The 14,790-nt window shown below is 37.8% G+C and overlaps 1 protein-coding gene across 3 annotated transcripts in view; it reads right to left on the reverse strand.

Annotated features, from left to right (window-relative positions):
• Nucleotides 1-6,589: 6,589 nt before the first annotated feature.
• shisal1b (shisa like 1b) overlaps nucleotides 6,590-14,790 on the reverse strand; it is a 35,052-nt gene continuing 26,851 nt past the window's right edge. The window contains exons 5-6 of one of the 3 annotated variants that reach the window (XM_067502088.1): nucleotides 8,311-8,347; nucleotides 6,590-8,174 (exon numbers count right to left, since the gene is read on the reverse strand). In XM_067502088.1, coding sequence (XP_067358189.1) covers nucleotides 8,142-8,174; nucleotides 8,311-8,347 — 70 coding nt within the window. In that variant the 3' untranslated portion in view covers nucleotides 6,590-8,141. The other 2 variants (XM_067502086.1, XM_067502087.1) reach the window with 2 other exon arrangements.

A 14,790-nucleotide genomic window follows, 5' to 3' on the forward strand; every position in this document is an offset into this window, starting at 1 on the left:
TGAACTCGCAGGATAGGCCGAAAGGACAAAAAAATAGAAATGGAAAAATACAATCTTTGTCATTGCACAAGTATGCAATGCAATCCATTCTGTGACGGCCAAATCTTAAAATAGACAAATTATTTAAAAACTCTAAAAATAAGTCAGAAACCCACACACACTATTATCGTGCAATGGGACTATGATCAATGAAAAAGCAGCTAAGCATCCCTAACACTCTCCACAACCCAAATGGCAACATGACCCCCATTTGCTCCAGAATACAAGCATAACTTGGGTAGGGGGAAAAGAAACATTGGTGTTTTACTGTCAGTATTTATTTCGAAAATAATGATGCGGACCTAGGATCTTAGTTATGGGTCATAGACCGGAATGGGGTTAAAGGTCATCTTCTCTGTCAATGGTGTTAAATAAAGGATTTTTCAAGCCCAAAACATCTATGAGACTTTTTCCACAGTCTCCCTGTTTATAATGGATCTTGCATCCATGTTTAAGAGTAACAATTCAGGAGTGCTCAAGAACTGTTAAAGGGGTCATGATTATGTTTCAAATCACTGTGTTTTCATTCACTGTGGAGGTGGCGGCAGGGGAGGAAGCATGTAAACTGCAGGGGGCAAACAATATGTGGTACTGTAAAATTTCCATAAATACAAGAACTCCTGTGGGCTTGTAAGTGTATTTGCAAATAAAGAGGCAATTCCTGCAAAGCAGTGGTAATTTATGATCACATTTCTTGTGTTTTATTACATTTTATACAATATCCCAAATGCTTCAACTAATTAGTATCTAAGACTACTATATCATGGCCTAATTGAATGAAATTCGTTTTGTAGAAGATGTAAAATAAGCCCAGTATTTCTAAACAAGCAAATGTAAAGATATCTTAAAGCATTTTCCATTTTCTTTTAAAAACCACTACCAGTTTCTGCCATTAAAATAAAAACTTTGGCATTTGAAAAAACAAAACAACCCCTCCCTAAAAAACACATCCCATTATTTTCCCCTGAGAGTAAGGTTGTTATTTTTCTGAAAATAATTTATACTGAATATCCACACATCCTCTAGGGTGTTATGACCTAGGAGGATATAATGACGAGTGATTTAAACAAAGTTCTATTTACACTCATTTTTATGCTACAAACTACTGATCCTTGTGGGAGAAGCTTGTCCTCGTTATTTGACCAATTTTCAGTTATGATAGAGAGCCAAGAGCAGGGGCTTCAGTAACTGAAACCAAACACGGGCATCTTTTCAAGCAGGAGGTTAGTGATGGACATAGTAATATAGACAAAATTATCAAAGCCACATATAGAAAATAACCAGTAGTGGGAGTCAAAAGCAGCACCTGCAAAATCAAATAAAACAATGTTTCACCACAGAAAGACCATTATATGCCACTTAAAGATTTCTTAGCAAAATAGGTTCTTGTGCTATTCAATGAAGAAATGCTAGACTTTTTAAAAAATAATTGAAATATTTTACAGATTTGCCTTTTTTACAGGAAGGCAGCAAGCAATGGCAACAGTTAGGGGGAGGGGGTGGGGATGGGTCTAGAGTCACTTTGGTTATTTTCAAATCACCTTACTAAAAAAAAAGTGCTATAAGCTTTCTGCCTTTTTCCATAATAACAGATTTTATGGAAGGTCATCTTGTTTAAGTTCAGCATTTTAATGCAAAATATACCTTTTGCAAAGTATGCCATATATACCCTCTCACATTTTTTATAATGAATTAAAAGAACATATGGTTAAGGGTAAAAGATCTGCGAATAGAAGTTTTTTAATGATGGGCATTTTTTGGCATGTGACTATTGTACAGCACTTTGAGACGCTCGTACGTGAAAGGTGCTATAGAAATAAAGCCTAAGATTTTAGAGCTGACCCTGAGGTCTGTGGACAACTGCCTTACCAACGGAACTACCACCATTAGCTTAAATTTTTTTTATATCTATATTTTATTTATCACTTTTCTACTGGGTCTCTATTTTATGTCTTCCTTAAGTTTGTCTTTTATCGTGGAGTTCTGTGACTTTTCATCTATATAAGTGTTGTTTGTCTTGGCTTATGAAACTGTCGACGACTTGGTAAATGAAAAAATTTGGGTTGTGAAATTAATGCTGAAAGGATTAAATACTAATTACTTCAAAATTATGTTTGTGAAAAGCATGTTTTAAAATGTATAGAATGGTTTCATCATTTTATAGTAATATAAAATTATTTACTATGGACATATTCCTATATATATTTATCCCATATGACAAATTAACTTAATTTGACCGCACAGGGCCTCCATATAATGCTACTACTACTGGCTCACCTTCTACTGGAAACAGCATTGTTGATCAGCCGTTGGTCATTCCTCGGGGCTTGGCGCCATCTTGTCGTCATCTCGCTAGCAGATTCTGCTGGCGGGGGAGTTGCAAAGCAAATCTCGGGTTCTGTTGACTTGGTATTCGTGGGCTTGAGATTATCAAAAAGCTTTGAAGCGTTTTTTTATTTTCTCTGACATCTGCTTGATCTATGGGCAGTTTTATTCTATAACGCTGCTGCTACATCATGTGCACCATGTTATTCTTATTAGCTGATTATGAATTAGCTAAAATAAAGTGCTTATCATAGGGTTCGCCAGTTGCATTGTGATGCTTTGCAAAGTAGTGAAAAATAAAAAACTCATGTTTGAGTGTTGTGAAATCCAGGCTGATTTACTTTTTTCTGCATATTCCTCCTCTGGTTGTTGTTGCTTTTTGTGTGTGTGTGTGTGTGTGTGTGTGTGTGTGTGTGTGTGGAGGGGCGGGTCTCTTCCCTGCCAGGTCTGTTGTTGATTATTATGAATATTGTGCAGCAGTATTTTGGCTTCAGAGGCATAAACATGATAACACACATCTCATTTGCATGATTTTATCCTAATAATACTGACTTCATGGTGAGCTCAGTATGGCTTTTGTCACATTTTCCATCACATTTTATATTCGGATGAGCATTAGAGGAATATGCCCCTCAAAGCAAATGGATTGTGTGACAGCTTGCTTTACTATTGTTCACCTGGCAGACCTACTGCATCTTTTAAGATCCTTTTACTATGGCATTGAATCTACACTCAAACACATTATAAAGATTATCAATGCCACGCAGTTCATTATCTGCCTAAATTACTAATTTTCATGTTACTATAGGGCATATTTCCTGCATTTTTGATATTCAGTTTACTAAGCTTTAAAACTGAGAAAAAGTCAAGTTCCTTACGGTTAAGTAGCTTAAAGCAGTCATTTTTGGCATGCTAGCTTTTACAATGGTTTTCATATGTAATGAGTTGTCAAAATGAATTATTTTCTGGCTTCCTGAATCTGTGATAGAGGTGGATGAGATCGGGAAAAAACAATACATTTTTGCTAAAGAAATTTTAGAAACATTCTATCAAATTATCCACAACCAATTATTCCAAATCCTATATATGTATTAGTCTTGCTCTAACTTGTGATGGCTGGCATCTTTTTAGAAGTTAGGCGTGGTCAACCACTGCACTGTGGCTAATTTAAATGGACATCTTAAATGGCAACATTTGTATCTTCTTCAGATGTCATCAGTTCTTAATGGATATTTTTTTGTCTGTGCCACAGAAGATCTAGGAGCAGACAAGCATCAAAAAGAACAGGCCTAATTGAGGTTTAATAGATAAATGTTGGCAGGATGTATCTTAGGCTCCTTAATAGCAGCAGGATGTGGAAAAACAGACAATGGTTTTTAAATGGTGATTGATGGTAGCAATTGGCTTCATGTGCACAGATGGGAAGAATGTTGGTTAGTGGCAGGAAGTGGAGGACACAGATGCAAATGGAGTGAATGAAGAAAAGATGGCAGCATAAAGAAGCAGTTTGATGGGCAGAACCTCAGGAGGATGACAGAGGTGGATGTGGATTGGAGGCGGAAAAGTAGGAGGCAGCTCATTAGTAAAGCTCAAAGGGACCTTGACAACATGGTAACAAACTTCACGGTTGCTGGGGGACTTTGACGCAAGCGAGCAGCGGCAGGTGTCTGGTTTGAAGTGAGGTGTTGAGGTCTGTCACATCCTGTTGCTGCCTGTCTTTCACCTTAGTTTCTCACCACCTATCTGCTTTAATGATGTTTCTGTGTCGGCCAGCTTTGGATGTGACTGTCAGTGTGGAAAGGTCAGCGCTTTTGAGGCCAGATGAATCATGTCACTATCTATTGATTGACCATATAAAAGAACACACAGTTCATTCAGAGGCTTTATGGAGCCGTTGATCAACAAATGGGGTAAAAAAGGTCACGTCAAAACACAATTGAATACATCAAATGATGTAAACATTTCTATTTTTATAATACATTGCTGTGCAGTATGCATTTAAATGATGGGGTCTTTTTTGGTGTTTGGCTAACACGTTTTTTAAAGTCTTAAGTGCATAAAATATTTGCAAAGCAGATTTGAAGCAATATTTACATCCCTGTTTACCTGCTGTCTTTTTCCTTCATGACTGTGTATGTGTATTCCTAAATTTATTTGACATGTTACGCTCAGCAGCTGTTGATTAGTGAAACAAAATGACTTGAAGCAATGTAAATCCTAACATGTGCATATAGCAGGAACCCACTCCTCAAATCACAGCTTCATCTGTAATGTCAATAGTCAAAACTTCAAAGGATAATATTTAGGGGAACAGTATTTATATCTATTTAAAACCAATTTAACTGACAATTTAACTGACACTATTATTCAGTTATGTTGTGAACTTCACTTATAGTCTCTTACCTTGAGATTTCTTATAATTTGTAGAGCAGATTTGGCTGTAGAGGCTTAGTAAAATAAGCCACCCACGCCCCCAAATAAAAACACACATTTGACACAGAAGGATTTAAACACACTGGAAAAGATAAAACTTTATTTCTCCCTGTCGTGACAATACAAAGTCAACAAGTGCAATAACAATCCAACTGAAAACGGTACTGAACATTCTATCTAGTAGTAAATACATAGACAGAACGTGGTGCACATTGTCATCACTACCACACCCAGAAAGTGAGGTATCGACCACTACAAAGCTTCTGTGTACAGGTGGGTATTCAACTGTAAGGCAACTGTTACCATGACAACCTGGAGAGACTGAAACAGATGTGCGCTCCCTTCTCCCCATCCTTTTTTTTTTCTTTTTTTCTTTTTGGGAAGAAGGTTGAGCTGATACGATTTTACAGTACCACATCACATCAGGTCAGAGTCAAGACTGTTTTCAACAAAACAGGAAACGTCACAAAATCAAGTTTTAACATTTTAATAAACGGGAAAGATTGCTCATAAAACTCTTGAGGGAACCCTGCTACTGCATGTCAGAGGCAACGTGAAGCTGTTTTATTCCCTGGGTGTGACTATTACTTTATTGGTAATAAGTATAGACCTCCTTTTCCTTATAGATCAGATAGCACATCTGAGACCCCTGAAAATGTCCCCGCTTATCCAGCATTGGGGACTACTCAAATCCCTTTTGTGCTTCTATACCTGTTAAAAACTTCCCCTCCCTGTTTTTGAGTGCTGTTCACACTCTAGGACTAGAGAGGCAGCTACAGGGAGAGAGCAAGAGAGTGTAATTTTAAACTACTGCTGATCTCTGGGGCCAATTATTTCACTTGAACACATCCAGTTTCTCTGCCCCTGAAAAGGACAGCATGAGCCTGCTGGGGCGAACACACAATTAAACTTTAGCCATTGAAACGGGAAATAACTGCTTTAACAACTCAGCAAATGTGAATATTATTGCTGATAACTGAGGAATAATGGCAGGCCCCGCTTATAGCACTTGATGGGAGTTCTGTTAGGCTCCACTTAAAGTTTAGGAAACAGAGAAAAAGATACGATGATAAGACCCAAGTCTCGTGGCTGGCTTGTTTCTGTCTCTATATTTTTGTGTTGAGTTAGATGGCTATTAGCCATCTTTAATAATTGTGTCTTTTGATAGTTTTTTAGTGAAGGCATTGCAATGTGTGCATAAATCATAGAATCTGTGGCTTGGCAGCTGACAGATTACCAGTTGCAGTTGCAAGATTGGGACAGACACCACACTCTGACTGTACCTACCTTCTGTCCACCTGCTACTCACACTCTGTTGCTCATACACAGCCTGGCATGAACAGCTGCTCTGTATGCTCTCCTCAGACTGAAAACACTGCATTTCAGGGTTTATAGAGAATTTCCTGGGGGGTTCATTCAGATTTTAAATTATGTAAAAGATTTACTTTAAAATTTCACTACTGAAACAATTTATGTTGCAATCAATTTTTTTTTATCAAATTCATTTTTGGATAATTAAAGCAAAAATGCCAACCTCTCTCAAATGCAAACATTTGCTGGTTTCTTTGTCTGTTGTGTTTGTTAATTAAATATCTTTGCACTAAAAGAATAATTACTAAATTGATACAGGCTTTTTTCTCCATTTTCTGACACTTTGCAGATCAGACAAATATTTTGAAAATAATTGGCAGACTAATCAGTAAAGAAATTGGTCTTTAGTTAGGCCCGAGAGGATTCTATTTTAATAACTAATGAATCATTTTAGTAATATTTGATATGCTGGTTCAAAATGTTTGTCAGATTATAATGAACTGTAAACAATCAGAATATGGCAATTTGCATTATTTTCTGACATATCATTGACCAAATGAATTATTGATTAATTGAAAACAGGTTAAGTTTTAATACAAATAATAATTAGTTTAACCCCTGAAGCAAAAGTTTTCTATTAATGTGATAATTATTTTCACTTTTCACTCTTACAAAGTTGAAGCAGAAATGGTTAGAGACCTTTTTTGATATGAGTTCATTATCCAGACAGAGAGTACTGTATGTCCATTCACCGACTTCACCGTCTCATTAAATGCAAACCAAGTAGAAATCCCTGTGATATACCTCAGTGATTACCCAGGGTTCACTTGGCTGGCTTCTGACTTTAACATACCATGTCATCCTTCTGAATAAGCTACTGTACATTATTGCTGACAGTGAAGGGCTTTTAATATTTTTTTTTCCTGTTATGGCTAATCTGGTACAATTGTCTATTACCAAGTTGGGATATGGAATTCTTCTCATAAAGGAACCTAATGGATATTTATTTGCATCATATTGCTAATGGACCTGTTTTACAGGCAGCTCTGGTAATAATTAATGGCATTGGATGAGGTTAGTGAAACAACTGTCAACCATTATCATTTTACATAATTGTCTTCAATAGGCTTTAGGGCTCATAGACAATGGTGAAGTTTATGTTTACCTTAGCATAAAGCTCTCTTCTGTGAGGGCATCCCTGATCCTCAGTAATGTTTTGGGTGAAATAACTTATTAAGATTCAGAATTCAGTTCCTTACAATGATGTGATGCACAATAAAACCTTTAGATCTACCGCAATTTAACTGAATGGCGTGGTGTCCTTGTCAGATACATTACAACACAGATAAATCACTTATTTTGCAGGAGACCTAAAACAATTCATACAAGATGTTATTCAAGATGGCTGCAGAGACAATTTGTGTCTTGTTTCAGTAAGTAACAAAAACATTCTACTCTAAGTGAGATGCTCAGCATCAACCTAGGCTGTTACATGTTCCGAATGTTAACCACTCAAATATTTCTCTGACTAGTTCACATAAATAAATCACCAAATAGATAACCCACAACTGTGTCTAACTGCTACTGAACACAAACTGACACAGCAGTGTAATAAACATTTTATATCTAGAAAGATGAGCTTATTTTCTTTTTTTTTAAACAGACAAGCGTCCTTGCTTGTGAGTACAGTTTATCCAGTTCAGCTCAGATTTGTTTGGGATACTCCAGGCCTTGGCAGACATTTCAGGGGGATCACTGAACACCTGTGAGCAGTTGAATTTGTCTGTTGCTCCTCTGCTGTGAGAGCAGTACGGTCAACTTCTCCTCTTGCAGCCATGGTACAGCTGGGTTTTCTAGAAGCTATATCAACCTCCTTCTTTCAGTTTATGGGTGTTGTGTGCTCATTGGAAAGGGGCAGTAGTCGCTTCTAACTACTACAGTATGGCTAGCCCACCAGTGGTGTTTGTGTCTGTGATCCAGAGAGGGCCGTCTGTGCAGATTCTCCTCTGTGCCATGTAAGGGACAAGGTGTTGCTACTCTTCGGTTTGTCCACTCGCGTCATTATTCTGTCCCCCCCCCCCAAAAAAAAATAGACAAGAAAATAAACATCAAGGTTCATCACTGGCCTTGGAAATATCAGTTTGACAAAAAGTCTTTTTACAACAATGTAAAGTTTGGTTTTTTGCAAGAGACATAGCTGACCTGGTGACATAGCAGTTCATCGTTGGTCCATGTAGTGCTTTTCAGTAAAAACATTTATTTACAAATTAAAAAGCAGAACATTGGAAATTTTATTTCAGTGTCCTAAAACTTTATTACTTTATTTGTCAGATCAATGTAAAATTCGGATTGTATTGGGTCTGTTTTTCAATGGTCTATGGATATAATGTCTAACTTAAAATCAGAAAATAGAAAATTAAAGAATTGGGTTAGTTTTTTATTTCTATTCATGCTGGACAAGCTCAGCCTCTGTCCTATTGTTCAGTAGAGCAGCTCAGCTTGCTCTTTGACCTGGCTGAATTGAATGCTCACGTCTGTCTTCTGGACTTCTCCTGGCTGCTTCCAGGGCCCTATGGTGAATTTTGGTAAACTTTAGTGTTTTCTACTTTACTTTTTTTCCCCCAGAGTCCCCTGCTCACGAGAGAATGTGTGACCTCGTGTAAACACACAGACATACAACATGTTGCTTGACAGCGCTGTATGATAGGATATGTTTTATACTTTACAGTGTTAGCATTGGCTAGCCTGTGTTTTGGCATGGGGGAGACATGGCTGCAGTGACTAAAGTTGGTTGTAACATTACAGAATAAATGCTTATGACTAAATTCTGGATTTGAGCTAATTCTTTGATTAGTATTAATTCACAATTCATGGTGCATGCAATATGCTCCATGTCTGATCTTTGCTTTTTACATGCTAAAGTTTCTTTGCTCTACATGTTTCCCAAGTTTCTTCTGCAAATCCAGATTGTTTGTTCCCTTGCTGAGATGCAGATTATCTTATCTATCTGAAATCAGAAGTCCTCTGATGCAGGCCACCTCACAGCTAAAATGTCCTTTGTTCAAATCTACGTGCTGGCTGCTGCCTTTTTTTCCCTGTGGTTCGTGGGCTTCTTCTGAGTATTCCAGCTTCTTTCCACATTCCAAAGACATGCATTTTAGGTTAATTGTGGACTCTAAATTGCTTGTAGTTCAGCGTGAATGGTTTTGCTGTCTGTGTATGTGTGTTGGCCCTAAGATAGAATGGCGTTCGATCCTGTGTGTACCCTTCCTCTTGCCCAATGGGAGCTGTGGTAGGCGATAGGCTGGAGGCCCCAGTGACCCTGAACAGGATGAGGGGTCATGATAATAGATGGTTGGATGGCCTAAGCTATCCCTGGACATTAAAACAGGTCAAAATATTGACTGCAAAATGGGTTCAAGTCTGAGAGTAGACATCTTAACAAAGATTAAGAAGGTTATATTCATGGGGTTGGAGTAAGCTAACTTGTCCTTGAATTGAATGTAGTGCTGCAAGATTTTAGAAACAAATAACAGGACTTGTAAAGCTTAATTTGGAAAGAACTAATTGTTCTAGAGTGATTGGGGAGATGTAGTTAAAACACAAATGCCTATGTACTGCATGGACCTTCAACTCCCCCACCATGTGTGGATTCGAACCCACGGCATTCTGCATCCCAACTCAATGCTCTACCACCGAGTCGACAGGCCCCTGGATAGTCAAAGCCAAAAGATCATAATTGGCAACTATTTGCATACTCAGTTAATTATTTGTGTAAACTTTGAAGCAAAATTCCTCCAAATTTACATTTTTAACCCTCCATAGTTTTTGTTCATTATTATAAGTTTTATATTATGGCAATATGTTTGCAATATTTTATAGGCTATGTATTGGAGAGTGTCACTTTCTGAAATGTTGATGTTCATTTGTCACATTAAACTAAGTGATTAATTGAGAAAATGAGACATAATCAAAATAATAAGATTCTAGATTGTGCTTAAAGCCTTGGACTACTAAGCAAGTGATGAATAAAAACACGATCACATACATACATGGATATTTAAATTAAAAGGGATCACAGAAAATAAAAACATTTAAGAAATTGTTTTTATTCTCTCTAAGCAGCAAGTCTAGTATGCACATGTTTGTATCATTAATTTACCACAAGACTTGTTTGGAAAAAACCTGAATCCACGTTCATGGCTTTGTTTCTACGTGGCAGAAATGGTTGTGCTTTGTGTTTCATGGTTTTCACTGATCTTTATATAACAACATATTGGCTTCAAAATTGGTTCAAGGCCAGAAAACATAAAAGACTTATAAAACAGGGCAGCTTTGCTTTTAAAAAGGAAATCAGATTTACAGGGATATTTTACAAGTCTCTAATTCTTGCAAAGATACTAACCCCACCCCACCACCATGAATCAATCCACCGCACCCATTTCTGCTGTCGAAAATAATATAACTACATTGTTAATGGGAAAATAACAACCTCCGCACCTTATTGATTTTCTTTGTATGCTAGTAGGAAATATCGTTTATCAGTGGGTTGATGTGACACTTGGGATATTTTTGAACTTGAACGTTATTCTGTTGCACCGTAGAAAAAAATGACTAAATGCAAAGAAAACATGTGACAGATCTAATAAAAGATCCCCAAAAGGTCACAAATAAACAGAATAAATTCCGCAACCTCTTTTCCTTCTGGCAATGCCGAAAGTCAATCTCACAACTTGAAGAGAGCTAAACCTGTTCTCCTGCTCTCCCCCGTTACCCTGCAGCAGAACTCTGGGCCTGGCTGCTTTTGTAGCATCTATGATGTTAATTAACTTGCACCACATGGAAAGTGTTGCTTTAATTGGACAAGGTTTTGGCATTCTGCTCAGTGGACAGACAGGCCAGGAATAATTTCATAATGTACAATTCTATTATTACCTCAGAAAGCAACCCAGTGACTTCAAAGATGGAGGTAAAAATGCAGGAGACAGAGTCGGGCTTTGATTATATTCTGACAGAAAAGAAGATGTGAAAAATAGTTTGAACTTCCAGAATAGAGCAAAGTGGGGCAGTGTCATTTCATCTACAGAACTGGTAGATGGTTTAGAGGGTGGATACCCAATTCAACCATTTGGTACCTGAAGGTTTGAATTGGTTCGGTCATGTTTGCACAGAAATTTAGAAATAATGTTTAGGTCGTGTTCGGTCAAGATGGTCAGGGGTAAACAGGCATAAATATTTAGAACTATAAAACAGACTACACAAATCCATGTTTTTTTCTTTAATTTAAAGTGCTATTAAACACCAAAATGATGAGCCTCTAGTGACTATGTTGCCTCTAGTTAAGTGTATATGCTAGAAAAGACAGCACAAACTCAGCTGTGCCGGGTTCAGGTCAAGCTTTGACATGAAATACAGTGGGGTTGTCGGGGCTGTGCTGGGTTTGGCCAACACACCTTTGGGCTTAGGTTGGGTTTCCACAGATAAATACAGCCTGATCCATATGCTAAGGTGGAATGGTTACCAACTATATGACCAAAATAACACAACAGATTGAATCCAGGATGAGACTACATTTACTAAACTGATTAATAACGCTGAGTCAATGAGGCCTGACTGTAAGAGGCAGTGTTACGATTGCTGATGAGTCAGGTATATGCTCATTGAGGTGACAGATGCCACCTAACATTTAGTGCTCATGGTTAATCTCAGCTGGCAACATAAGCTGAAGTTTGTAGGTGGATACTGGCACGAGGTTCTGTTGCAGCCTTGTGCCAAGTGATTAATGAATTTACAGAGGGAGTCAATGTGTTCTGGTTGATGTACAGTGGTGTAAGTTGATGTAGCCAACATCTCATTTCGCCCTCTTTTATCTGACACCTCTGACTGAAACTAAGCTCAATTTCACCTAACATTTAGTCATGTATTTTTAATTCTGCCAGGAAACATGAGAAAACAAGTAGCCTTGCTGTTTATTTATCTTGATTACATTGCTGTTTTTTCAGAGTAAGCCTTGATCAACCTTGATCAGTACTGACTAAAGACAAATGTAATTTATTTAAATGATGCAAGAAAGTTGGCCTGAAATGATAGGAGTGCATCAAATATTTCCACAGTGACATATCGGGCACATTACACAGGAAATGTAAAATATGTGATTAATATCAAATATTCTCACTTCCTGCTCATCAAATGTTTCTTTGTAAAGAGTAAAAATACTCACATGCTGCTGCAGCTCCCAGTGCTGCTAATTACAAGAGGTAGGCTGGTGGGCAAAGATGGTTGGCGCAAACTGGGATCTTAGCCAAACATTTAATGCCCTAGTGGCTAAGAGTGGACAACCAATCAAGGCTTTAATGTTGCTGATAGAGCAGAAGCTTCCAGGAACAGCTGTGTTTATTACCGTTTAAGGGTTGTATGAGAACCCTGCTAAGATTTGTGGTGCCAATGTTTTCTTTTTCTGTGAGTGCAGTGGTTTCCAATAGATTTGGTCTGATGTCCCTCCATAACCTTGCCAGATAGTCAGAAGTACCTCTTCCTTGCCGCAACCTTATGTGCTCCTGTATTGCTTTGAATGGATTTAGCCTGGATATTTAAAGAATTAGTCTGGCACTTTGAAATACAATTATTTGCTTTCTTGCAAAGGTAGATAAGATAAAAACCACTCAAATCTTCAAAGAGTGATGGTTTAAAGTCGTAACCCCTTTAGAAGTTTACTTTTCCTGAATAAATCTTTCTATATATCTATCTATCTGCTTTTCTTCCTTCCTCCAAGTCCTCCATAATGAGGATCAAATTAAGGCTGGGGACACACCAGAAGAATGGACAGTAAAAATATAAAAAAATGTTTCCACAACTATCACAGATTTCTAGTCAATGACAGTCTGGAAGTGGCACACACTTAACAACTAGTTTAAAAGAACATTGCTGCCCACCTACAGTTTGCTCAACGTCATGTGGATAAGCCAGAAGGCCCTTGGAAAAATGTTCTGTAGAGAGAACGATTTACGTGTGATTTGCTGCCTCTAGACAAGGAGGGCTAGCCATCATTGAGGTTCCCACAGCATTTGAGTTTTTCTACCAAAGAATGGTAAAGGTAAAAGAATTCAAAATTTTGGTATTGCCGAGTCAACGTCTTGACCATCTTCACCTATAGAAATGCTGAGGAAGCCAACCAACAAATATTAGATGAAGCTGTTTTGTAGTAAAAGTTATAGAGGGGCTAAAATCCCTCCAACTTAGTGTGCAGGACTGATAAACATTTACTGGAAACATTTAGTTGAAGGTATTGCCGTAAAATTGTACCCTTTCCACACAAATGTTTCATATCGGATAATTTTCCACAATAAATACATTAATAATTGTGATTTTCCCTTAATTGTATAATTAGGTCTCCCTGGGTATAACATTAAAGTCTGACCACCTTTAAGTCATAGTTATTAAGAAAGAGAAACAATTCTAATGGATCTACAAACTTTCAAGCACCACTGTACGTATCTAGAGCAATGTGCTGGTTAGCTTAGGTTAGTTTGAAGATTAAAACAGGGAGATATACTGTATCTAGTCTGCCCAAAGGTTACTAAAACTTGCTAGCAATGTCTCTAGGACTAGCAAACATTTGTGCTGGATTCCTGAGATACTGTGTGACTGGATCGTTTTTAGATGCTGCTGCCCCAGCTGTGGGACTTGACCCCATCTCTGTTTACATTTGGCCAACAGATGTTCAACTAAATGGATCCAGTTTTCTGAGCCATGTACCCTGTATCCTCTCTGGGGATAAAGATCTGTACCCCTGCAAATAAACCATGGGCTGAGCCACCTGATCACGCACTGTGTTAGCAACAACAACTGTAAATTACATACAGTATTTATATATAATTAATTTACAAAAAAGTGTACGCACTATCTGTATTGTGCAAAATGCTTCACCATCCAAAACTGTAAACATGCTATTCTAATCTTGCCCCCAAAACTACTTGTGAGTGAGACTAAATATAGCTCCCATCATCTATCACTTTTTATTTTTATATTTTTAACTAATGTCAGTAATTTTCCGGTTATATTTATAGCTCTTTTAAATTCTGGCCTGTTTAGTAAAAAGCTGTTAAGGAAGCAGTTTTTATGGGAGACTTATCCTATTTATCCTAAAACCCTTCTCAAAACCTATCATTACAATGAATAATCATGGACCAAGCATGCTCTCATTTTCTAAGCCCACTTTGTAAATGAGCATTCTGATTAAGTTCAAAAACACTTTTTTCCAGTCGTTGTCTGTTTTAAAGCTGGATAGCTGCCAGTACAGGTCAACTGAACCAGTCTAGGACTGATGACTCCTGTCATACTGAACTGACTTTGTATCTAATGAGGAGGCTACGTGGATATGTCAACTCCTAGTAAACCATGTTTCCACCAGCAGAGCTGCCCCAGGTCTCCTCTGCAGCATCCCAGTTCCTCTATCTATGGCTTCACTGCTTCTCAAAGCCATTTGTCAAACCTCTGCACACATTAAATTATCATGACCCGAGAGAGAGATGTCTCCCACTAGCGAGACTCTGAACCCCAGGCAGACAGATATGGTGCACAGTGTCTGAAACAGAGAACGGAATGAAAAATTGACTGCACAAAAATGTAGGTTTGTTCAGACTGTGGTCATCATCTCATGTGTCTTAACAATCACAAAGGCCA

Source organism: Channa argus, chromosome 4 (genome assembly GCF_033026475.1).
Source record: "Channa argus isolate prfri chromosome 4, Channa argus male v1.0, whole genome shotgun sequence".
In the NCBI taxonomy this organism is placed as follows: Eukaryota; Metazoa; Chordata; class Actinopteri; order Anabantiformes; family Channidae; genus Channa; species Channa argus.